General features: G+C 40.9%; 1 protein-coding gene across 4 annotated transcripts in view; it reads left to right on the forward strand.

Annotated features, from left to right (window-relative positions):
• ANO6 (anoctamin 6) overlaps positions 1–27,105 on the forward strand; it is a 76,443-nt gene that overhangs the window by 43,847 nt on the left and 5,491 nt on the right. For all 4 annotated transcript variants that reach the window (XR_014539269.1, XR_014539270.1, XR_014539271.1 and 1 more), the window contains exons 7-19: positions 977–1,092; positions 3,081–3,215; positions 4,683–4,788; positions 6,294–6,354; positions 9,762–9,907; positions 15,661–15,738; positions 18,088–18,313; positions 19,132–19,301; positions 20,926–21,023; positions 21,757–21,887; positions 22,783–22,988; positions 24,904–25,106; positions 25,770–25,875. Coding sequence is in view for 1 of the 4 variants with exons in the window: in XM_083574450.1 (XP_083430576.1) it covers positions 977–1,092; positions 3,081–3,215; positions 4,683–4,788; positions 6,294–6,354; positions 9,762–9,907; positions 15,661–15,738; positions 18,088–18,313; positions 19,132–19,301; positions 20,926–21,023; positions 21,757–21,887; positions 22,783–22,988; positions 24,904–25,106; positions 25,770–25,875 (1,782 nt within the window). In the remaining 3 variants the exon portion in view is untranslated. The remainder of the gene's footprint in view (positions 1–976; positions 1,093–3,080; positions 3,216–4,682; positions 4,789–6,293; positions 6,355–9,761; positions 9,908–15,660; positions 15,739–18,087; positions 18,314–19,131; positions 19,302–20,925; positions 21,024–21,756; positions 21,888–22,782; positions 22,989–24,903; positions 25,107–25,769; positions 25,876–27,105) is intronic.

A 27,105-nucleotide genomic window follows, 5' to 3' on the forward strand; every position in this document is an offset into this window, starting at 1 on the left:
GGCGGAACAGCTCTGTCTTGCAGGCCCTGCAGAAAGATGTCAAGTCCCTCAGGGCCCTAGTCTCTTTTGACAGAGCATTCCACTAAGTCGGGGCCAGTACTGAAAAGGCCCTGGCCCTAGTTGAGGCCAATCTAACCACCTTGTGGCTTGGAACCTCCAAAGTGTTGTTATTTGTGGACCTTAAGGTCCTCCGCGGGGCATATCAGGAGAGGCGGTCCCGTAGGTACGACAGCATCTTCTCCTCAAGAGAGGAGGCTGGCAGTAGCAGCCAGGGAAAGACTATGGAGAGGCAACAAGATGCTCCCTTGCCACCACTGCTTGAGCGCAGGCTCAATCTCCTTCCTGAGCTCAGCAGCAACAGCACTGGAGGGGTAAATAGGGACATTCCAGCATCAAATCAGAAGCCAGGATGGCTTTCGTAATTCCCGGACTGTCCATGGGAAATCAGGGCACTTGGAGGGTATGCCATCATCCCTGACCGTTTCCCATGCTGAGTGGGACTGATGGGAGCTCAAGAGTCCAGCAGCTCCTGGAGGGCACCAGGTTGAAGAAGACTATTCTACTTAATATCTCTTATCATTCAGAGGAAGCTAGAAATAGCCTCAGACATTCACATGTCAAAACGGGCAGCATTAACCGTCTCTGTGGTTTTTTTTTCTGCATAGTGTGGGAAGCTTCTGTGTCAACTGCAGCAGCTACCAGGAAATCATTTATGACTGCTGCGGCACATGACAGCAGCAGCATTACAAAAATAATGATGATGATAAAACATCAGATTGTAGTTTCCTCTAAATGAAAAATGGTGTAATTTGACCTTCAGGCATTTCCTGGTAGGCACTGCAAATGCTACAAGAGAAGCCATTCCTTTTTTGAGCAGGGGACTGAAGAACAGCTAACATTAAAAAGGCATGACATGAACTGTGCCTTCAAGGAGGTGGGAATTCTTTAATTATCCACTCAATACTCTGTTTCACAGTCAAGATTCAACTACCAGTCAGAGGATCCCAACTGTCCAAATGAACGGTATCTGCTGTACAGAGAATGGGCTCACCCTCGAAATATTTTCAAGTTACAGCCCTTAGATCTTGTCAGGTAGGTATGGACAAGCATGAGAGAGGCTGAAAGTCCTCTTCTAATGTGATCCCTCCCCGCTCCATATATAATCATTATTTGTAGAGAAAACATGCAGAGTGCAGGTAGCTTAGTCAAGTCACCTTAATTTGTTTCTCTTGATGTTCCTTGGAGACAGTTTGATTTTGTATAATCAGCTACTTGTTACATATTTGTGAGAATGTTCAAGATGCCTAAATATATTTGTGTAATGAATAAGAAAACCAAGGTCCCACTTGGAAGTTATCTCAAAGCAATGTAATTTGCAGCACAAAGCGTGTTCTCCTTCATGGAGAGCACGTGTTGCGGTGGGGTCTGCTGAGCCACCCCTCTGTTACCAGGCAGGGTCTCTAAAGATGGCCTGGGGCAGTGGTTGGTTCACTGGGTTGCTGGGGTAAAAGATATGTTGCAATTTTGGTGGGAGGGGTAAAATGTTTAAATACTCTGCACGCAGCCTGGAGCTTTCTCTTTGCTGCGTGCAACGGATCACCCGCCCACCCAACCTTGAGTAAGGGGTTGTTGCATTGACCTTGCTATGCCTGTCATGGGGTCGTCTGCCGATGGGGCAGGGGCCTGGTAGGAATTTTGTCCATCTGGCTGATTGGCTGGGCCATTTTGGTTTTTGCCTACTGCGTAGCAAATCGTCACAACTTGTAAGGTTGCGGTTAGGCATTGGTTATAAATTGGTGGAGGAGGGGTTAGGATAGGCTGGGCCTGCCCCTCCATGGTTGCTGCGGAAAGGGAATTCCGTTAAAGGAATCCTGGGGCTTGCCATCTTTTCGTCCAATCCCTGGAATGGGACTAGGGCCGGCAAGCCTTCAGGGAGCATGCGGATGAGAATTGAGGGTCTGTGACTCAGCTCCATTTCTCCCCGACTTGCTTTCCGCCACACTGTCTTTCGGTGGTGCCCGGAAGTCAGTTCTGTCCCCAGGCGGGGGGACAGATAGTCTTAACCAATGCCTAAACAACCACTCACGGTTTTGTATTAAAATAAAGTTGTGGCCAAAATTATGCCAAAAACCTTAAACAAAAATTAAGTGTGCGTTGTGAGTTATTTGGGGGGTGGCTTGGGGACCTCGACACGCAATTCTATGCATGTCTATCCAACGTAAACCCCTTCTCATTCAGTGGGACTTATTCCCGACTCATTGTCTAAGTTTGCATAGGACTGCAGTTTTCATGCAACTAAATTATTTGTTTCTTGATATTTATAATTGGCCTTATCCCTAACACTGTAGCATAAATGGAAATCTTTGAAACTAGGTTTCTAAAAAATGAAATAAATATGTTAACCCCCCCCAAAAAAATGTTAAGCAAAAGCTATAAAAACTTAGCCCTAAACCAAAAATTACCAGGCTTACACTTCAGCAAAATTACAAAATAAGGAGGTTTCACATTAGTAGAGAATCCAACTGTGGATATTATACAAATTTTAACACAAGTGAAATTGTTATTGTGGTGCTCTGATAGAGTTCCTTTGGGACAAGGTTCCCAAGGTTTCTTAACATCTGTGACAAGCAGAAATTTAAAAGACAAAAAGTATTTTCTATTTCTGTACCTCTGTGCCAGGAAGTGTGTTGTTAAACTTGCTAGGGCAAAAAAAAGAAAAGATGGCATCGCTGCTTCTGAATGCTCTTGGAGATCATTCATAAACACAGAAAATGAGGCCTCAAGGTTCAATTCCTTCCTCAACCTCATCCCTCCAGATGTTTTTGGCCTACAACTCCCATGATCCCTAGCTAGCAGGACCAGTGGTCAGGGATGCTGGCAATTGTAGTCTCAAAACATCTGGAGGGCCAAGGTTGAGGAAGCCTGCTTTAAGGAATCTGGAAGCACAAAACTGATGGCAGTACACAATGATCCATGCATGTCAGCATTAAGTATAAGGAGTTTCTCACTTCCCCAAATTATTGGATTGAGAGGAAATGTATATTCGTTCATAGTTTCTAAATATGTGTTTTTATCTGCAGGAAATATTATGGGGAGAAAATTGGAATCTATTTTGCCTGGCTAGGATTCTATACTCAGATGTTACTCCTGGCAGCAGTTGTTGGACTCGGGTGCTTTTTGTATGGCTATTTCATGAAGGACAACTGCACTTGGAGGTAACCTGCACCAGTTCATGTCATTCTCGTTGGATATGATCCAGCATGCATATGATCCAGCATAAAGATCCAAATGTCATTAAGTGGACCATTCCCAAATAATAATTTGTTGTTCCAGAGTTCAGCAGAACTCAATAGATTTTCAGTGCAATCTCAAACATATCGACACAGAATTCAATGAGGATTATTTTTGAGCCAGTGGGGTTGAGGCCGCAGCCTATATTATGTGCATGCATGTATAGGATTGCACTGTTTTTTGTTTTATAATAACATACGAATGGTCAAGTTATTGTTTAAGTGTTCAAACATATTTTGCCACCCCTTTTGCTACTGAGTAACCACATTCACAGACTTTCCAAGTGTCCCTATTTCCCTGATTTAGAGAAGCCATCCTGGTTTCTGATTTGATCCCAGAATGTCCCGTTTTCCCTTAGGTTGTCCCTATTTTCATTGGAGAAATGTTGGAGGGTATGGCGTTATCTGAACCCCTGAGCTGTTTGAAGGCAATCCTGTATAGGGAAGTTTTTTAAAAAATGTTTAATGTTTTATTATTTATATATATATATTGAAAGCTGCCCAGTGTGGCTGGGGCAATCCAGTAAGTTGCGAGGGGTATAAATAGTAAAATTATCATTATGGAATGGGAGATCTGTCATCAGAGAAATGTTGAAGGGTATGCATTCAATGTGAAAAGGTTAAAGTATGCTAAGGCCAGCTAATCTTCAGTGTGTGGTATCATCTATGACCAATTTCCCAAACTTCTTTTTTGCCTCTGCTCTTATTCCTTTGTTTCATAGTTCTCTAGAGTAATATATTTTGTAGATCTTTAACGATCCTCTCTTCTGGACATACAATAGGCTTAGAGGGAAATCTCAGCAGTTCTTTTATACAACTCTCAGCTGAAATCAGTGGGGGGGATCTGCTATTGAAACTCACAAAGCTGTATAAATATTAGTTTGATTTATGAATTTAAAAAATTGTGATGCTAATAATAATAAAATAAAACACAAAATAGTGATGGGGGAAAATAAAGCGGAAATCAACAGGGCTATGCTACACAAGGGGTTTTAGGATTGTAGCCGAAGAACAATGAAAGATAAGTTACTGCAGTGTACATACAGAAGATGTGTTTGGAACTCAATTGCAAGAAGTCACATGGAGGGGTGGCATTTTGGAAAGAGAAACAGAAGATGGGAGAAGATTAAGCAGTTCCTCCACTCAATCATTTTCCTGGAGAACGGAGTTATGGAGAAGTTATCACTTCTTCATAACTTGTTTTTTTCTGTACAAATGGGTCACTATGGTAAAAAGCACTATTGTATGTAAAGTCTACTTTGGCCTTATTGAAGTAACTGCAAAGTGGAAACTTAAGGGAATATAGCATGCAGGGAGAACTATGAAAGCAGTGAATTAAGCAATTTGTTCACTGAATTACTCAACATCTCAGATGGATCCTTTCAATTTTAGCCAAGAAGTCTGTGACCCGAACATAGGAGGTAAAATCATCATGTGCCCCCAATGTGATCAAGAATGTACATACTGGAACCTCACAATCACCTGTGAATCGTCCAAGGTAACAACAACATTTACTCTTGCGGAATATGGAAAGACATTGTTTTCTGGGGCATGAAATTTTATTTTGAAGCGAAGTTAGAAATACATGCAAAAGAGAAAAGAAAAGAAAAGGGGATAGATAATAATACGAGACCACTAATGAAAAGGGGAGAATGCAACTTACTGATTACAATCATTGAACTTGTGCGAAGGTTAAGTTAAAAGACAACCTCAGGAAAAAGCTCATTAGATAAATGTGTCTATTTTTATTTGACTGGGATGTGAAACTTGAAGGCAAGTTCCTATGCTGTCTTTCAGTATCCTATCTGTTTGCTCAGGTAAATGAGTTTTGGCTTTATGAAGTATCCTTAGGAAAATGGATAGTCCATTAACTTGAATTGCTCCTGTCTACATGTGGTTTGTCCTGCACATCTGTGTTTGAATGAGGAAGAGTGATAGTCTGGTGCTTCTAATTGCAAGGCTGACCTGGCCACAAACTGTTTTCTTCTCCTTCATAAATAGAGTGACCTAAACCTCACTTTAGAAGAGTAATATAAGGGATATGATAGAGATGAAAGTGAAATAAATTGAATAAACAGAGCAAAGATACGAAATCATTGTGTGTGTGTGTGTGTGTGTGTGTGTGTGTGTGTGTGTGTGTTTTAATAGACCTAGACTTAGCATGCTTTTCATGTGATAAGCTTATCACATTATAGTTTGCCTTCCACTGGTAGATCTTTTGTTTATACGATGATAAGAATGCAACAGCTGGAGCTGCTAATCTGTGATATTAGTTTTACACAACCATATTATCATCTGATGGTTGCTGCCATCACATTGGGAATATATAATTTTTGACATTTCATTTGTTTTCAGTTTGCTCAGGTTTTTATGTATGCGTTTAATATTCCCAACACTGAAACATATTTTGCCTCTCTTTTCAGGATAAGTAGGCGCTATAAAATGATTTGCCTTTAAAAACAAAACAAAAAAACCCTTATGTATCACATATTTTGCCATTTTCCATAATGTGGGACTAGATTGGCATTACAGTTCTGTTTTCTAAAACTTGGCAGAACACTAAAAAAAGGAAACTTTATTTAACTATAAAATGCAGGCTGTTATCAAGGCGACTTCTCAAACAGTAGCAAGCTGTGTGTCGTGGCCATTGCTTCCAGTTGGCAAACGCTTCCTCCCCTCTAGCAAGCAGATGGTCAATGTCTTCAGCTGATTAGCTGTGGGGCAAGAAAGCAGCAAGGAGGTGTCTGAGTTCAGCCCTTCCCCATAAATGATAAGGAATGCTTTTCTTGAGGCATTGTATGCATACTGCAGGAATGCCAAATGTCTATGTGGGGCTTCCATTTCCATGGCAGAAGAGATGGTCTGCCATGTGAAAATCTGTTTCCATGCATAGGTAGCCCCTCTTATGAAATTAGGTGCTGTGTAACAGCCTATGTTCTTTAGCTGTGCCAAAAAACAATGCAAAATTGTATGCTAACCCCTATTTTTCTGAATGCTTTCCAGAAGCTGTGTATCTTCGATAGCTTCGGAACACTTGTGTTTGCAGTATTTATGGGAGTATGGGGTAAGCTAATTTCAAATACATTATTTGAGGCAGTAGGTTGGGGGGGCTGGGGGGGTTAAATCCAAACCAAAGCCAAAATACAGTGGTACCTCGGGTTAAGAACTTAATTTGTTCCAGAGGGCCGTTCTTAACCTGAAACTTTTCTTAACCTGAGGTACCACTTTAGCTAATGGAGCCTCCCACGATTTCTGTTTTCATCCTGAAGCAAAGCTCTTAGCCCAAGGTACTATTTCTGGGTTAGCGGAGTCTGTAACCTGAAGTGTCTGTAACCCGAGGTACCACTGTATGGCTTTGTTGCTGTGGGTAGACTTCTGGAGGGTCCCATTTCAGACTGCAGGTAAGGGTTTCATATTTTTGTGTGCTCCCCCTTTAAAAAGAACCCTGCATGTGATAAACTATTACATCAGGAAAGAGGCACTTGTGTGGGTGAGAATAAGTTTGCTTCTTTCCTCATTTTATTAGTTCATGTACTACCGTACACCTGGATAGCTCAGTCGGTAGAGCATGAGACTCTTAATCTCAGGGTCATGCGTTTGCGCCCCATGTTGGGTAAAAGAGTCCCACAGTGTAGGGGGTTGAACTAGATGACCCTCGTGGTCCCTTACAACTGTTCTATTCTATTCTATTCTATTCTATTCTATTCTATTCTATTCTATTCTATTCTATTCTATTCTATGACTCTATACACACAACAGTTGTTAGCAACTAACGTATTAAATGGTCATGGTAAAGTTTTGGGTTGTTGTTTTTTACCCAGAAAGCATCTTGTTTCACTGAATAGATGCTTTTTACAAGGTCACAATAACTAGCATTAATCCACCCTGTTTAATCACCATGCTTGCTTGCTGGTGATTAAAATTAGTGCTATATTGAAATCTAATTGCACAGTATGTCAAGTAACATTTAGGCCACCATTAGCACTCTGTAAAGGTGAATATACAGAAAGGTGCCGCTGTAACATTTTAGGCAAATATTACAAATTGACAACAACAGGCTTTCAATGTTAAGTATGTTGCAACTTAGTCCTCTGACACTTAACATTAAAATAGACCAAAACTACCTATTTTCTACAATATTTAAATTGAATATAAAAGAGTTGCCAGTAATGCACAATTCTTAAATATTTATTAACAATAGTAATTACAGTAATGGAAGAACAACTTACTGAAGTACCCATGGGTCACGTCACCCAACAGCCAACTTCTTCACCATGCGAAGTGGCTTTCTGGTGCTATTATAATTTAATACAGGGATTTCCAATGATGCAACACATTATTTTAGTGCATTATATTAACATGCACACTTCCCACAGCGGTGTCATAACAGCATAGCTTCTGCAAGATTCAAATCCTTGTTAACTGAAAACTCTACTTAGGGTAGGGACCAATCATGGTTAAGGTGAGCAGGGGCAATGTATACCAAAGACAGGTGGGGGTAAGTCCCAGGCCCTTGTTCTTGTCTTAACCATGGCTGAGTTAAAACCCCACACATACACTAAGTAGAAGAATAGGAGCTGTGGGTTACAAAAAAGTATATTGAGGCAACATGTAGCTAGAAGAAAGCACATTATCCAGCACAGTTATTGAGTTGTTTGTTGTATGTGACATATGCTGCTGTTGCAGTCATGTCCTGCTTTGTGGCTTTCTATAGGCATCCAACTGGCCACTGTGAGGATGTTGGGCTAGACTGGCTGGGCCTTTGGTCCAGTCTAGAGGAGCTCAGCTCTCCTTAAGTCTTTCAGCTTCCATATGTGCTCAAAAGGCACAGTTTTTGCAACATTAGTGAAGCATTCCTCTTTTCTCCATTGTAATCAGTGTAGGCCCAATTCCTACATTGTGCAGAAAGGACCTCCTGGCTTCTGGCAAAGGCCCTCATCTGCACAGTACTTTGATCATTTGGGTATATAAGGTTTGAGACAATCTTTAGGATATCCTGGTCCCAAACTGTATAGGGCTTTATACACCAAAGCCAGCACCTTGAAATTTACCAGGGGACGCGGGAGGTGCTGTGGGTTAAACCACAGAGCCTAGGGCTTGCCGATCAGAAGGTTGGCGGTTCGAATCCCCGCGATGAGGTGACCTCCCGTTGTTCTGTCCTAGCTCCTGCCAACCTAGCAGTTCAAAAGCACCTCAAAGTGCAAGTAGATAAATAGGTACCACTCCGGCGGGAAGGTAAATGGCATTTCCGTGTGCTGCTCTGGTTCGCCAGAAGCGGCTTAGTCATGCTGGCCACATGACCCGAAAGCTGTATGCCGGCTCCCTCGGCCAATAAAGCGAGATGAGCACCGCAACCCCAGAGTCAGTCATCCACGACTGTAGCTAATGATCAGAGGTCCCTTTACCTTTACCTTTTCTCTTTTTTTTTAAATGAATATTTATTAGATTTTCCAATTTTATATAAACACAAAAAAGAGAAAAAGAAAAATATTAAAAACAATTCAGTTTCAATAACAGTTTTTCAATCACATATTTCTTTGACTTCCTCATACCTCCCCTTCTTGTTCTCTAGTTCACCTTATTAATTCAGCAAATCCTAATCTCTTAACATTCCTTTTAAAATAAAACCTTATTTTCCATTCAGCTTTTTTAAATTTAATAACATAAACCATTATAATCCCCATTATCTTTATCATAACAGCTAGTCCCCACCAAAGTTCAAACCAACATCTTTTCAAAATTCATTAATTTTATAATATTTCTGTAGATAATCCTTAAATTTCTTCCAATCTTCTTCTGCTGACTTTTCTCCCTGGTCGCGGATTCTGCCGGTCATTTCTGCCAGTCCCATACAGTCGATCAACTACCTTTACCTTTTCTCAATGAAAAGAACAGTAACAGCAGAGAAGGGTCCCTGAAAAACAGTGTAACTTTCCCCTGCAATCTGTATCTATAAAGGAGAGTTGAGTATGTTTTAGGTCAGGAGTGGGGAACCTGTGGCCTTCCGGATGTTACTGAAGTACAGTGGTACCTCTGGTTGCGAATGGGATCCATTCCGGATGCCCGTTTGCAACCTGAAAAGCCCGCAACCTGAAGCTCCGTATCTGTGCAGGTGTGCGGCGCGATTTGGCGCATGTGCGAGTGGTGAAACCCAGAAGTAACCCTTTCTGGTACTTCCGGGTCGCCGCGGGACGCAACCTGGAAAAACGTAACATGAAGCAAATGTAACATGAGGTATGACAGTACAGCTCCCATAATTTCTGACCATTGGCCACAAAAAGAAGACGATCTAAGTAAAAACAACAACAAAAAATAGTTCCCACTGTTTTCCTTATAAACACCTGGTTGCCATTCCATCAACCAGCAAGATTTGACTCCATTTCTTCACAGATTGGCAAAGAAATCTAATAAACCTTGGATTTGTAATCCTCAGCAGCTAAAATTATCCTTGCTTAATCCTTCTTTCATCAGTTACTTTGTTTCTGGAGTTTTGGAAAAGACGGCAGGCTGAGCTGGAATACGAATGGGACACTGTTGAGTTCTTGGAGCAAGAGGAACAAGTACGTCCCGAATATGAAGCGAGATGCCATCGCGTCGTAGTGAACGAAATAACACAGGTCTGGATAGGTTTGTTTTTTAAAAAATGTGCTTGGAAATATTATAAGAAAAGTTCTTTGGACTCTATCAAGTCCAGTATTTTTGTCAGGAGCCAGACCTATTTGTAGAAGTGTATATCAGCTAAGCTGAATATAATGTAATATGGACAAAAAATCACTTTTCATTACTATCCCATTGTTTGCTGGTTTTTTTAAGAATGTTGTTGTTGATTACTGGTAGCTTTAACTTGCATTTTTTATGTTGTACCCTGCCTTGGTATTAATACCTTAAGCAAATCATATATAAAATAAAATATTACACAGATAAAACTCCAACCTCAGGAATTTTGGGTGGAAAGGCTTGGAAAAGCATCTTCAGGAAACCTGGGGTTGTTTTCACTGTTAGTAATTCTTGGCATAAATGAACAAACATGACTAACATAGACTGGTTAATTTCAGTGGTTCTTCTCTGAGTATAACTTAGTTAGAACCGAGTTGACAGACCCTCCAAGTGTCGCTATTTTCCAGGGACAGCCCCGGATTTACAGAAGTTGTCCTGGTTTCTGACTTGATCCTGGAAGGTCCCACTTTTCCTTAGGACATCCCTATTTCCATTGGAGAAATGTTGGAGGGTATGGAATAGGATGTCCCTATTTTCATCAGAGAAATGTTGGAAGGATGAATTTGAAGTCCACATCACTGTTGGCAGTACTAGGAGAGAGCAGACACTAGTTTTGAGATATAGCGGCTTTTTACAGTCTTATTCCAGTTCCTGTTATTCAGTCTTGATTTTCAGCACTATTAATGCTTAAAGATGCTCAAAATATAAAGATATTTTTTAAAAACCTAGAAATTCTGACAGGGTTGTTTTAAAAGTCAGACCAGACATTTAGGTGAAGTGAATTAGTGTGATGATCTTTGTCTTTGCTAACAGTTACATCGATTCTCACCACTTCAGAGGCTGTCAGCTTTTCGTAACGAAAATTGGCAAATGTGTTGCCAATTGAAATCCTACAAGAATTACTCAAAATTAAGAGGACAAAATAATCTTTGATTAACCAAGAGATTTTGCTAACAGAGAATAGAGCAGGCTTCCTCATCCTCAGCTCTCCAGCTGTTTTTGCCCTGCAACTCACATGATCCCTAGCTAGCAGGACCAGTGATCAGGGATGATGGGAATTGTAGTCCCAAAACATCTGGAGGGCCGAGGTTGAGGAAGCCTGGAATAGAGTGACAGTAAAGAAGCTTCACATAGGAGGTTCCATATACTTGTGGGGTCGTCCACACTTCTACTTGTCCAACTGCTTCCCCAAGGAAAGCCACTCTTTACCACGGAATCAGAGCAAAGATTAGTTGGGTTTCCCAAGGATTGATGGTTGCTCCAATTCACCAGTGAAGAGAGTGATTCCCCAGGGAAAGTGGTGGGGCATACCAGTGGCATAGTAGAGGTGGGCACGGGACAGTTACCCTGGGTGCAAAATTGTTAGGAGCACAAAATTTCAATACCCAGTGCTGCCTTAATACAACTGCACGTTTCTTTTGCTGAGCTCCATTGGAAACAGCTTCTCCATGTGAACCAGGAAGTGACCTCTCCAGACCAGGCACAGGCAAACTCTGACCCTCCAGATGTTTGGGGCTACAATTCCCATCGTCCCTGACCACTGGTCCTGTTAGCTTATGGTTACCAGATTTTCTTCAATGAATCCAGGGACACTTTTTTTTTGAAGCTGAGTAGCAACAGGGAGTCAGTAGTGGGGATGGTGAGGCAAAAGACCCTGGGCCCAAGCACACATGCATATTGTACAAAGGTACAAAGCCCTTCTTTCGCACCCTGTGAAACATAAATGCACAGAATTTTTTTTAAAAACTGGGCAATGGTGCGCCACGCGCCCGTGACTCCTGAGCCTTCCCCAATCTCCTTCCCCCTTCCCCCTTTGTTTTGACAGATCAGGGGAGGCTCGGGAGTCACAGGCGGGCGGCCATCATTGCCCAGGAGGGGCCAGCCTGGTTAGCTCTGGCTGGCTTCAGGAGCTGCTCGCTGCTGTGGTGCAGGAAAAATGATGGGCGCCACAGCAGTGAGCAGCTCCTGAAGCCAGCCAGAGCCAACTGCACTAACAGACTGGCTCCAGGCTGCTAAGGCTGCCGCTGCCACATTTCCCGGGGACAGATTTGCAAATCTGGGGACTGTCCCCGGGACATCTGATAACCCTATGTTAGCTAGGGATGATGGGAATTGTAGTCCCAAACATCTGGAGGGCTGGAGTTTGCCTGTGCCTGCTCCAGAAAATAGAATGGCTCTTCTTTTCTTATCTCAGTGGCTGAGATCTCCTGGGTGATGTGGACATCATTAGGCAGTTGAATGCAGAAGTGTGCTCTGTTCATTTCCTTCCTTCCTTCCCTCCCACACCTCCGCATGGCCCCGGGCTCTGGCAACCTAAGCTACACCCCTGGGGCAAATGGAAAGCTGTTCAGACCCGTGCCTAAGAAAGCATGGATCAAGCAGAAAACCATTCAGACCCATGCATTCTAGTGTGGAAGGGTGGACGAGCTTTAAAGCAGACCGCTAACCCATCTGTTCACACAGACTGGCAGCTGCTCTCCTGGGTTTCAGGCAGGAGTTTTCCTAGCCTGGGAATTCATCCCAAGAGCCTCACACATTTAAAGGATATGCTCCACTACTGAGCTCTGGCCCTCATTCTGTTATATTTCAATTACGTATTCAATTATATAATAAGTTTGTCACTGCCTGAGTACTGCACATTTTAAATTCATAGTTCGGCTCTGGGGGGAAAGACCCAAACTTATTCTAATGACCTAGTAAAGTTCTCATATTAGAACTTTATTTCATCCTGGAAAGGAGGCTGTTCTGAGGGCAAGTCTCGCCGTCAATAAATAAGGCTCATGTCATCAGCCATAACTAGGACTCAAAGGATATATATCATAGCAGATTGTAATTTATGTGGAGGATTATGGAGTAAAGGGGGATAGTTTACAATGCCATCCCATAACCTCCATCTGAAATGAGTTGATTTATATTTTCTAAAGCAGGGGAACTATTTAATATGATGTTGGGTATGAGGCAGGTGCTTGCATAATATACTACAGCACACATCTAAAGCTATATGATGAAAAAGAAAATCACTCTATGACTGCAATGGGTGCCATGTGAACAGAAGTTTATTTATTTATTGTAATATTGATGCACCAACTTTTTTTCCTTTTTTTTTAGTGTTCACAGGTGGTTTCCAAAAAAACCAAACATACACATGAAAATAAATCCATTTTTTACAGTATAAAGCAATTTAAAGCTAGCACACTCTCTCTCTCTCACTCTCTCTCTCTCTCTATATATATATAAAGTAAGAAACCTCCAACTAATTTTGAATAAGAATGCTTTCACCAGCAATATTCAACATTCACATGGCTTTTCTGCTCAGAGATACCTGAGAGGGACCTCTTTGCTTTGAGCTATACTTTTGGATAAGGACTGGCTGAGTGGTTCAGAGATGTGGTTGGCTAGAGAATGGTAGATTGACAGAAATGTCTGCAGAGCCTCTCTTGAATTCAAATGGAAGGATTAAATGTGTGTGCAACAGTATGTGGTTTTGATTTCATTTTATTTTTTTTGTAATCACTTGCCATTGTCCTTGGTAGGGCTGTGCCCCATTAGCTCTAGTGGAAAAACCTCCCACTGCAGAAGTCTCTGAGCAGAGACTACTGCTGGAACTTCCCAGGGGACAGAATTCCTGATGCCTGGAATCCTTATCTTCTCAAGGATAAACTCTAGAGCAGAACTTATTGGCAGTACTTGAAACACTATGCAAGTTGTATGGGAGAAAGAAGCTCCCTGAGATACTCAGGGCTTTACTGGTTAAACAAAAACAATAGCTGCAGTACTTTGAGTTGTCTGAAAGAGTCTGGAATTTGTTGTAAACAGTCGCAAATAGTTTCATTACCAAGAAATGGTGTGATGACTTTGTCCTTACTCTGAAAGAATGGTCAACAACAAATTGGAAGGTGGCTAAAATGTCAAGCTTAACGAGATATATATTTGGCTGAGGAATGGCAAGAAACTATTTTAATTTTAATTTTATGAAGACCAAATATAGTTTACGTATTAAGAGTTTTTGTGACACATGGCTGGTATTGATGTTTATACACGTATGCATTAAATTCAATTTGCTAAATTGACCTAAATAAATATCTCACCTGAGCTTTATCTCTTTCATTCTGTAGTCCAATACAGCAAGAATATTGATACTCATGAAGGCATGCCAGCTAATTTGCACCTAATATCATCTTCCCAAACATGGAGAATTCCAGATTAGCATTTATGAATATGTGGCATTTTTCCTACAATATTTTTATTCTAACATTATTATCCTCCAGTATTGAAATCTATCTTCAGCCCTTTGAAGAAAAATCTTTTGTTCTCCATTTTTGGTGCTGAAAAGCAATGAAATTGTTTTTCTCACTGTTTTGTGCTTTGTTGCCAAATCTTTAATGTTTTGTAATAGCATCACCTACCACTCTCACTTAGGGGGAAACTGCTTTCAGATTATGCTATGGTGATCAGATACCTATTTGTTATTGCACAGCGAGTATAATTTACTTTTACTTTTAAGCCAGTTGATTATTGACCTGAATGGGTCTAAACTGCTTGCATCTTGTGTTAAACAATAGCTAATGTTAGTAGTGAGATTTTTGAAACTGCATTATTTTGAGCATTATTTCAAGCAAATCTCAGTGCTGTCTTTCTGCTTTCAGCAAAGGGAATTTTCTATAAGCCTTTCAAATTGTAAGCTTTTCCTTTGACAGAAACTTAAAAGCACATTTTGCTTTTTACTTTTACTTAAAATCAAAAAGGTGGCAGAGCAACTTTTAAACTGATGCCAGGGAAGGAGAAGAGGCATGTCTGCCTTGGAACAAATCATTGTCCATGGATAAAGCAGAAAATATTTGTGATCATTCAAGTGCAGGAGAGGTAGAACCAGACTCTGAGAGGGCAGTGTCACATGACAGCAATTCAAAGAAGTCAATATATTTTTCACAATATGTTTTTCATACATTTGGAAATGATCCACAGAATTACTTTAGGCATGGCCAAGGGCTTTGGAACCTTTTCTCCTTTGAAGAGCATATCCCCAACGTATATCTCAGGCTAGCCCAAGACATTTTTGCTGCCTGAGGCAAAACAGCAAATGGTCCCACCATTGCCATCACCCACACACTGACGCAAATGTCATGATGCCAAGTACCCAGTACTGGTTGGTTTATTTTCACCTTCAGAGAGAAGATAGAGTGATCATAAATTAGATAAGTTAACCATTTGCTGCCCTTCCATGACACCCGAAACCTGTCGCCTGAGGTAACAACCTCTCTCTATCTAACAGCAGGGCCAGTGTTGGGGGATATAGTGCACTGCTTTTGAAATTCCTTACAAATCCAAAATGCCTAAATGATATTGGGAGCGCTGTTGTTCTGAGAAACCCAAAGCTCCTTTAGATGCATGGAACTAGTTGCATAGTGTTTTTTTGGGGGGGGAGCCCATGTTTTTTGGGGAGTATGTAATTTTAGCATGATAACCTTCTAAAGCCTCTCAAAACTAGATTCAGCCATGCTCTGACAGGTTGAGGACGATATGTGAAGCAAAGTATTTTAATCTGGAAACATAAAAAACACAAACGACCTGTTTTCCTGAAACACTGGGCTACGTGAAAAAGAAATATGCATATTAACAAAGGGAATTCTTTCTCGATCCCCTTTCTTCACAGCAAGAAGAGCATATCCCCTACACAGCTTGTGGAAAGTGCGTGAGGATGACCTTCTGCACAAGCGCTGTCTTATTCTGGGTAAATTTTCCACAACTGCCGCTTGTCATTTATTTAGCTTCGTCAGCATGATAGATTCTGTAAAGCTTAAATGGTGATGGCCCCTTCCTGAAGGACGGCTGTTCGTGTGGTGGACTCATTTCTCATGGCTGTACTGCTTCAGAATTGCACAGGACTTTTCTTAAAAACGGGGGGGGGGGGGAAACTTGCTACATTAATACATTTCTGCACATGGAACTCTAATATCGGAGAAAGTTCCGGCCTGACATTTTAAAGCTTTTCATGGGTTATTTTTGTCTTAAGAACACTTTGAAAAACAGCTCTCCTTTCAAAGGAGACAGTGCAAGGCACTGTGAGAATTGAGCCATGCGAGCAACTGTGCCTTTAAACTGGATCTCAGAATGGCAAGGATTCCTCACTTTGTTCTCCCTCACCTCCAAGAAAGCATCTTTCTTCCTTATGCCAGGCTTGATCCCTTACCTTGTCCCATTTCCCCTCTTTTTATGCTATCCTGCATTGAATTTCAGGTGTTTTTGCCTAGCTGGACTTCTCTCCTGATGGCTCCATTTCTGGATTTCTGTCTCCTTACTCCCATCTTGATCCCCCATCTCTTCTGAACCCCCTTCTTACCTCTTGTGCATCAGCTTGAGTTCTTGGATACTTTGGCTCATTTCCTTCACAGGTTATATTTCAAAGGTACGTTTTAAAACATCTATAAATGATATGTATGTGCACAGCAGAACATGATACCAGCAGCTTCTATAATAGGACTCATGTTCTAGGGAGCTGAGATAGACAACGGCTGGCCTGGCACTTGGGAGAAAACATAACGGTTTTTTGCTATGAAGTGATGGTCAGTCCAAACCTCGTTACCTTTCCTGCCACTTTTTTCGGACGTGTTGTTCCAGGCATCTGGTTCAATGGTGTGTTACAGATTACAGTGGTACCTCGGGTTACATATGCTTCAGGTTACAGACTCCGCTAGCCCAGAAATATTACCTTGGGTTAAGAACTTTGCTTCAGGGTGAGAACAGAAATCGCGTGGCTGCGGCACAGCGGCAGCATGAGACCCCATTAGCTAACGTGGTGCTTCAGGTTAAAAACAGTTTCAGGTTAAGAACGGACCTCCAGAACGAATTAAGTACATAACCAGAGGTACCACTGTAACGGGTCTTTTCCTACCCGTTTCATCTGATTAAGAGAGCAAAGCTGGGTGTCCTTTGCTCCCCCCACCCCAATTCCAGCTTAATTCAAAGGAGAAACTAAAAGAAGTCTATACAGCCATGGGGGGAAATGTGTGGCATCGTGGAAGAGTTTCAAAAATAGTTCCAATGTGCACTAGCCAATGCCAGTGGTAGGATTGTCATTAGCACGGCTGTAAATACTGCCATGGAAGTGCTACTGTAATCTTCCTCTTAAGGAACATACCACAGGGCTACGAGAAGGAAGGACATTGCAATGAGCAGAGGCAACTGGCAAAAGGAGGAAGCTAAAATTATATTCAGGGCTGGAGGGGTGAAGTTTATTACAGTGTGCTGCACTGCATGCTATTCTTGTGTTCCTGTCTATCTCCCTTTCTCCACTTTTTCTTTCACCCTCCATTTCCAGTTCCCTATGCTCACCTATGTGTTTTCTCCCGCAGCAAATAGATATTGGGGGTGCTGTTGTAGGAGATGTTTTCTGTACCAAAAATGAAGTATAAAATTCATAGGTCATATGTTGCCAGCTTTCAAGAAGTAAAATCCAGGACAACAAGTTGTTGAGCATTTTTTAGGAAGACCCGAGCTTTTTTTTTTTTAGAAAAGCCCCCAAAAATACAATTTTTCAATTGACTTGCGTAAGATCCAGGACAATTTCCCCCCAGAAATTCTCCCCAGACATCAATTCCGGCTTGGAAATCCCGGTACTGTCCAGGAAAATCTGAACATATGGCAGCCCTAAGATTCAGCGAACCCATATTTACTGTTGGGGGAAATTTAATGTCTTAAAAAATGAGTTACGATTTGGGAGTTTAATTATGTTCAGGAAGTTTTATTATGAGAGGAACGAAATGCATTGTAGGTATATGCATCAGAATAATAGTATATTGATTGCTATATACAATCAATCAGTGGCATTAAGGAAAGTCGGTGTTAACGATTGCATAGACACTTACTGATACATTTAAACACACTTTTGAATAATGTATAAATCTAATATATTTGTATTTATGGTTTCATTTACTTTTTCTGTAATTATATATGTTACTGTGTTTATATAATAAATTCATCAATTAAATATCTGTGTGTACACGCTATATATGTGTATATATGTGACACATAAAATATATCATGCTTATTACATAGCAGTTATGTTGTTATTTGATTTCAGATCCTGCTCATTATCGCCTCAGTTATTGGCATAATTGTTTACAGGCTGTCTGTTTTCCTGGTGTTTTCCGCAACGCTCCCAAGGCATATCAATGGCACTGAAGCCATCCAGAAGTACTTGACTCCGCAAGCAGCAACTTCAGTTTCTGCTTCCATCATAAGCTTCATCATCATTATGATTCTGAACATGATCTATGAGAAAGTAGCAATCATGATTACTGACTTTGGTAAGATGATCTCTTGCCCCAGCTACAAAGCCTTTCAGAGTAAATGGAGAAAAACGTTGTGTTCTTAAGGGGTAACTCAGCAAAACAGGATGCCTCAGCCATGTATTTGAGAACTTTCCCCACCATTGCTTGCAATGACTTCTAAAGATTTTAAAGTTCAGGCTTTTTCAGTTAACAAAGAAATGACATTCAGCTCCTTGCCTAAGGAATCCTTCTATAGCCAGCATGAAAGATCAATTGTTTACAGCTGTATATTTATGAAACTGACAAAGCACGGAAGATTACTGTAATAATTCCAGCCTTATGAAAATGGATCAGCACTGCATAATGCATTCAATTACATTCGGTATTGTTTATAGATAGCGTAGTCATTTTCTTGTAAATAAAAAGGGAAAGAATCACTGTTTGAAACCCTTCATGCCTTAGTAAATAGCGAAAACAGAGCAAACACTGCTGGTTTCCTTCCCATCCAGGTCATTTACATTAAAGGAGCTGTCCTATTTTGGCGCATCTAAAGTAGCTTCATTTTAATATTCTTTCATTTGCATCACATCAAAATGTTATGTTCATTATGTATTGAATCTGCTGGAGGCCTTTTGCATTGAGAATTGCTGCTTGTTCTTGTGTGGAAGAGCACATATTTCCCCCCTTTTTATAACACGTTGTCATGAAATTAACATAATGGCTACAGTATATTAGAGAACTCCAAATAATCTAAATTATAAAGATGTAAATTGTATTCAAGTCTACAACATACATATCTCTAAAGCTCTTCTCGAGTTAACCATTTCTCTCTCCCTTCACCCCTTAAACTACAGAACTACCAAGGACGCAGACCGATTATGAAAACAGCCTCACCATGAAGATGTTCTTGTTCCAATTTGTCAACTATTATTCTTCCTGTTTCTACATTGCATTCTTTAAGGGTAAATTTGTAGGTTACCCTGGCGACCCTGTTTATTGGCTGGGGAAATACAGAAATGAAGAGGTATGAATGAACTACCTGCAGTGGGTTTTCCTCTCTTCATTTTTAAAATTTTTTCAGCTAGAAGTGTTAGGGTCAAACCAGATGTTACACATAGTTGGAAGTAACATTAGCCAAATATCATTTTTAAAGAATTTTTGTGCAGAAGGGAAAGCAGATGCTTAACCCTTTCCCGACTAACTGTTTTTCATGAACTTCAAAGTAGGAAAACAGACAGAAGATGAACGCTGCTGCTGCTGCTGCTGCTGCGCTTTTCCCAGTTCCCCCTTCAAAAGCTTAATTTGATTTTTGAAAAGCCCATCGTGGTAATATTATACATGTATGCGTGTAACATCTAGTTTGGCCCTGAATCTGGGCCACTTCATCAGTTTCAAGAGATACATGGGAATCAGTGATGGTGTTAAAGTTTGGTGGGATTGGGATCTCGCAATGGTAAACTGAAGAACTCAGCTTCACAGCTACCGCCATTTAGAGCTGAGTCCAAAGCCTCCAAGCTCATATTCCATCAAACCTCAGGTGCCATAACTTCTTGCAGCCACAGCTGATCCCCCTCCCCCAAAAAAATAACTTAACTGCAATGATTTAAGGAAGCTTTTAATGTTTGAAGTTTTATTCTGTTTTTAATGTTCTGTTGAAAGCTGCCCAGAGTGGCTGGAGAAACCCAGCCAGATGAGCGGGGTAGAAATAATAACTGATGGTGGTGATGATATGGTGATGGAGAGGCCTCACAAAATGGTCAACGTTGCTTAAAATAGCAGATGATTTGCTTACTTCCCTTAATGGTTGTGAACACTGCAAATGGCAATACCACTGTAGACAACATGGCGCTGTTACTATTCCACACCTGTAAAAAGAATCTTTGGGGCTGCTTCAGCCCCTCCACTCTCCTCACCGCAACCCCACATAACTAAATTGTGAGAAATGTAAGTGCCCTGAATCAGATCAGGGCACTGACAGAAGCAGATAGGGCCAGCCCAAGACATCTTGCTGCCCAGGACAAAGGCAATATGGTGCCTTTCACTCTGTGATTTTTTTTCAACACTGACAATAGGACACAAACCTGCACCATATCCGAGGACAGCAAGCTAACTTTTAGACCCAAGGCAGGCAACTGCAAGGCATTCAGAACCCTCCAACTTCTTGCTTCACTGCCTAAAAGCAGGGCGAGTTCTGGAAGTAGGCTTCTGAGTGAGTGTCCTTGACTGCAAGATTAACTATATGCTATTCCCACACTGGTAATCAATTATTTTGGAGGGCACAGATTATGGTTAAAGGTAAATGTAGTTCTGCTGCAGACATTACACAAGTTTAACCTCTAAACTTTGTGGGCTGAAGACTACAGGAGCCATATGTAAGCTATTCTTTGCTTTTCGGAGAAAAAGTCTGGTATAAATGAAGCAAATTTATTAAAAATGAAGGTGTTACATTTTTTAGTAATAATCACCAATGTTAGATAGTTTGTGCATTTTTCTGAATAGTTATCTAAATAGAATGATGCTATTATGCTAGTCTTTTTGAAGCAACAGAATATATTTTAATATGTTTTCATTAATTGAAAGTTCGTTCCCTGCAGCTAATGAGCTGGAAAAATTCATGTCCACCCTCCCCCTTCTTCTTCCAATCCTAGTGTGATCCAGGTGGATGTCTCCTTGAACTTACAACACAACTGACAATAATAATGGGAGGCAAAGCAATCTGGAATAATATACAAGAAGTGCTTCTTCCGTAAGTAAATAGTAAATAGTGTTGATAGCTAGGAGTCAAAGCCAAACCTGAATTTGAATACAGGGTGGTTGTTTTTAGTGAACCTGAATTTAAACCTCTTGGTTGCTTTAAGCTCACAGCAGAAGGCAGCCCCTAATACACAAAAAGCTGCAACAGATTTTTTTTACAAAAGCAGTTTAATGATCAGAAATTCATGAGGACTCCATAGGAAGTGAGAAACGGCCTCATCCAGTCCTACAGATTTGGGAAATAATAATGAACAATGAGATAGTTGTGCCTTATTTTACTTTCTGAAACGTAGGACTGGTTCAAACTATGACATTGAGTTACTTCTCGGAATGTTGGAAATTTTAAGAAACAAGTGGCAGTGGATTAAAGCAAGGTCCAGAAACATTAGTCTCCATCAATGGAAAACACAGCAACATATGCTTTTGACCATGAAGAGGTCATGAATGGAATCCCTATTCGCTATTGTTTTGTCTCCATTTTTTTAAAAAAGGTAGAAAAATGAGGATCCAAACAGGCCAAATCCATCAGAACCTATACAGATGAAATAATGAATGGATCTCCCAGTGTAACATGTAGCTTGACCTTGCCTGTATCTGCCAGAAAAGGCAAAACTGAGCCCATTATTATCAAAGCAAAGAGGCAGACTTAGCTATTCCATATTGGACAAAAAAGTGCATGATTTCTACCATAAAGAATAAATCTAGCTGGTGATCTCCATTCATAGGTGGCTTAAGAACCTGATTGGAAGATTTTGTTCAGCTTCACGGTCTGAGAAAGTTGTCCCTCGCTGGGAACAGGACTACCACCTGCAACCCATTGGCAAACTTGGATTGTTTTATGAGTATCTTGAAATGGGTAAGCTGGCTGCTATAATTCTCTTTAATAATTAACCTTCTATTAAATAATTACAAACCCGTAAAAGCGGGGTGGGTGGATTTTGCTAGATTGGATGGATGTGCTATTCCTTTCTAATAAAAAATAAAAAAATCTGAACACAGATTATTTAATCTGTGGTTGTACACAAGACATTAGGGTTACAGTTCTATATATACTTGCCTGAGAGTAAACACCTCTGAATACAGTGGGGCTTTACTACAGAGTGAACAACCACATTATTGTTCTCTAACTGTACTATTTAATGTTGCTCTCTTGCAAATATATATATATATATATTTATCAAAAAGATTTCCACACACCCCATGTCCTGATTGGCATTATAAATTCCTTTTTTACAATGCCGTTGGTTTCTTGCTGGCTACAGAGTGCAGATAATGAATGGAATCAACCAGTGGCATAGCGTGGGGGGTGCAGGGGGGGCGGACCGCACCGGGCGCAACATCTGGGGTTAGGGCAAATCAATGGGTTAGGGGGCGCAAATCCACGGGTTAGGGGGCGCAAATCCACGGGTTAGGGGGCGTAAATTACTTGCCTTGCCCCGGGTGCTGACAACCCACGCTACGCCACTGGAATCAACTAAGTATTACTCAAAGTAATTTACTCAGAGTGAATTAATGAAGGTGACTAAGATGGGTCCATTAGTTTCAATGGATCTAGTCTGAGTAAATCTTAGCTGAATATCACCCATAGACTTTGGGTAACTTTCCCATACTTTTCTGATCCAAGAACCCAGCTCTTTCAAGTGATCTAGAGTAGCTCTGTTTAGCCACTGGGTTTGGCATGCCTGACTTTTGAAAGCGCACACAATGCTAATTAATATTTCACCAGTGTTTGTCACATTTCTCATTGGCAGTTATACAGTTTGGATTTGTCACTTTGTTTGTGGCCTCGTTCCCACTGGCTCCCCTTCTGGCACTTATGAACAATTTACTGGAAATACGTATAGACGCCTGGAAGATTACTACACAGTTCAGGCGCATAGTTCCTCAGAAAGCTCAGGACATAGGAGCATGGCAGCCCATCATGCAAGGAATAGCTCTTCTTGCTGTGGTGACCAATGTAAGTACAGTCTTTAAGTAGTGACAATTTGGAATCTGAAATGCCAAACAGTTATTTCCCATGGGGAAGTGTTCTTCAATCAGTTGTAATGTCCATTCTCCACATTCTCACCTTCGAACAGTATGAAATTGTTGACATGTTAGATGTTCTCCATCTCCTTGAAGAATGAAAAGTCCAGCAACAGTGGTACCAATGGTTGGTTGCTTGGTTTGTTTGTTTTTTATAAGATACCAATTAGGACTCATGATGCCTTTGTGATATCTGTTTGTATACAAGCTGACCATCTTGGGTTGTACTTTATTGCACATTCTATTTTGTTCTTATTTTGTATTGTGCTTTAAATTGTTATGACCCATTGCAAGACAATGCGTGATGACAGCTGGCATATAAATATTATAAATTAAATAAGAATATTCCCTTTGCTTTCTCTTTCTCCCTTTGAGGACAGGGTCAACAAACCCCACTGCAATGAATTTTGCTAAGGCTCTGCAGTAGGATTTTCCACTCAATTAAACTGGCTGGTGCCAGGTTTAGCATCCAAAATTTACTGCTAGCTGTCACCATGCTAGAGGCATTCCCCTTTCTCGTTCACACAGGAAGAGGGAATGCATCTTCTGAGATGCCTCTGGCAACACTAACTAGTAAGTCACTTAAAAAGAAATCTTGTGTGGTTTTTCCCCTGAGTCGATGTTTTCTTCATCTAAAAAGTTCAATTGTTTTCAAATGGACTCAGGTGGTTTGATCATAGAACAGCCAAATAATTATTGCCTCCTAAGTTTTACTGAGAGCTGACTTATTGAAATTAATGGATCAAAATTTGCCATGGCTATTAATTTCAAGTGGTTCTACTCTTGAGTAGAACTAGCACAGATTGCAACCCTTAGTAAGAATAGCCACTGAAAATGCACAGTGGCCCAGGAAGCCTGACTGTCATAACCGCAGCAGAGGCTTTCTAAAATAAAAAAATAAAAATCCCCAAAATAGTTGATGCCATGCTTCTTTTACAGCAAGTTCCATTTCTTTCCACTTTATGGATTACTCTGCAAAACTGGCAGAACTTTAAGTGGATATTGTACAAAGCTACCTTGGCACTTAAGAGTTCATGCAGCAGAGCTGACATTGCTATATTCAGTTGCCAAGCATAAGCCCAGTTTTCATTTGTTCTGGGGTAATAGGAAAAGTGATCACGTCTTGGAACATTGAAATCAGATTATTATTTTTGTGTGTGATCCTCTTTTTAAAAAAAACAGCCTACAAATGGTGGGGGGAGTTTATTTTTACAGAGTATCCAGAAGAATATATTCTCCTGTGTATGTCATCACAGCTATTGCACATCTGGAAATCATTTGAAAGAGGTGAAAGTTTATGTGGGAAGAATACTGGAGAGGGGGAGAGAGAAAGGCAGCGTAAAGAGCAAATAAGTTACACTGAATTGCAAATAGCGTTTCGCAATAACTCAGTGTTCTTATACATAGGAAAAGTGGGAAGCGGGGGCAGTATTAGAAAGGTATAATATTGTGATCACTCAGAGGGTGTTCCCTACTAGCATGCATAAACCTGATTCTTATAATCATTTCTGCAAAGCCACCAGGGTATTACATCGACAGTTTATTGCATGCATTGTGTGGTCGTCTGTCAGGGAAAAGCTGCTTATGTTTTATCCCACCCTCTCACCAAGGACACAGACCATTGCACATAGCCTGTTGCGGGTACAATCATAATGGAAACGGGAAGGGAGTTGAGATTTTTTGCCAGCCAGAAACTGGAGAGATCTGGATGTGTTGCTCTTCTGTTTTGTACAATAATATATTTCCCATTTCCAGACAGATACAGGCACACTCTCTCTCTCTCTTTGTATAAAATTCTACCTAGATGCAGTTAAATCTTGCCTATTTCCCTCTCTTTTCAACTGCAGGCAATGATAATTGCTTTTACGTCCGATATGATTCCACGCCTGGTGTATTACTGGTCATTTTCCGTTCCTCCCTATGGAAGTCAGAGCACTTACTCCATGAAGGGGTACATAAACAACACACTTTCCGTCTTTGCTGTGTCAGACTTCAGAAACGAAAGCAAGCCAGCCGCTCTTCCCATGTTTGCTAACCAGACAACATGCAGGCAAGTCTATTTCACCATTTAAAATAGCATATATATATATATATGGATATATACAGTTGTACCTTGGTTCCGTAATGCCTTGCGAGTTGAACGTTTTGGCTCCCAAACGCCGCAAACCCGGAAGTGAGTGTTCCAGTCTGCAAACGTTCTTTGGCAATCGGAAGTGGCACCTTGGAAGTCGAACAGACTTCTGGAACGGATTCCGTTCGACTTCCAAGGTCTGACTGTATACACTCTCACTCTCTCTCTCTCTCTCTCTCTCTCTCTCTCTCTCACACACACACACACACACACACACACACATACACATGTGTCTTCACTTATACTTTACCTCTCAGCATTGTAAAGTAATAGTAAACAATGGCCAAAAGAGAAGATAAAAAAAATAAGATTGTTTAGTGTCGACAAAATAATGCATTTCAGTAGATGTGATTTATCTGCATTTAGTTCTCATTATGGGACAGCTGCATATTCCTGCATTGCAGGGGGTTAGACTAGATGATCCTCAGGGTCCCTTCCGGGTCTATAATTCTACAATTACATTTTGCTTAACTTGTGTGTTGCCTTATCAGGAGAATGGGATGGATTTTGCTCCCCCTTCTGGCCTGAGTGCCATATTGCAGAGTCTCCTGAAATGATTGCTTCATTGTCTTTGACTGTTAGGTACCGGGATTTCCGATACCCCCCTGGGCACGAACATCAATATGAACACAATATCTATTACTGGCATGTTATTGCAGCCAAGCTCTCATTCATCATTGTTATGGAGGTCAGTATATTTCCTCCTAAAAGGAGTTTCTTCATCATTTTGTATTAAAAACCATGTCAGCATGTGTCTTCCATTCCTTCACCCTAAAGTTGCAGTAGTGCCCTTTGTATACCTTGAGTAAGCCCATCCCAGCCATGCAATGGGGTGAAAATTTCTCAGGCATGTTTTTCAGAAATTTCCTGGTGCAATCCTCATGAAAATCAATAAATTTGGGTGGGGGAGTTGAGGGGGGTGGGGAATCAGCAAACAGATTTTTCTGATCTCAATGGAAACAAAACTTGCCATGCAGTTTTGGTGCAGCCTGCCTCAATGGCATACATTTCGGAAGAAAAACATACGAAAATTGTGCAAAATGAAATCCTCATGAATGTCCTCCATCTGAAGCAAGTCTAAACAAAAGCTACCAGTTCTTCCCTTTCTCCTCTACGGTGGAGGGTAGAGATATACTGAGCAAATCTTGAATACTGTTTTTGGGGTGGGTTGTTGTTTTTTTCTTGTTGTTTTTTGAACTGCCTTTCTGGAGACTGAGATGGGGGGAAAACAAAAAGGCAAAAAGTTTGTGAATGCATTTTAAAAATTATGTTATAAGTAGCTGTTTTTTAACTCTGTCTGTAAGGATATTAAACTCCACTAAGATCTCTGCCTGCCACCCTAGTTGGGAGTTAAAAGTAAAGCCTGCCAAAAAAGAAAAAAAGAGCCATTGCACAAAAACCCCGATTTTCGCCTTCACTTAGTTAACTATTTATTTTTTTAAAGACGTTTGTGTCTTGCTTAATTATTCACACTTCTAAGCAGTGTCCTTTTACATCAAAACAATCTACAGAAAATAGGACAATGAAGCAATAAACGTTTATCACATAACTGGACTACCTCAAAGTGCCGGCTGGAACAAGAAAGTCTGATTCAGGCACCTGAAGTTCCGCAATAATAATTTTATAATAGTAATGGTTTTATTATTTATACCTCACCCATCTGTCTGCAAGGAAGGGGCCTGTCTAATCTCGGTTGGGATGGAATCCCGCAGCCTTGGGCCCACAACACTGAATGCGCAGGATGGCAGCGATGGTGCAAAACATAAAATACATTCGAACTTTCAGCTCGGGGAAAGCTAGGAAGCTGCTGTCCCCCCAGAGTCTGTCCCCAGGTAGGACTCCAATGAGGGTCCTTCTCTGTCCATATTGCACAAACAGTGCATAGCTCTGTGGTCTCCGTGGTAGGTAGCACATTGGG

The sequence above is a fragment of the Podarcis filfolensis genome, assembly GCF_964270895.1.
Source record: "Podarcis filfolensis genome assembly, chromosome: 10".
NCBI classification, from domain to species: domain Eukaryota; kingdom Metazoa; phylum Chordata; class Lepidosauria; order Squamata; family Lacertidae; genus Podarcis; species Podarcis filfolensis.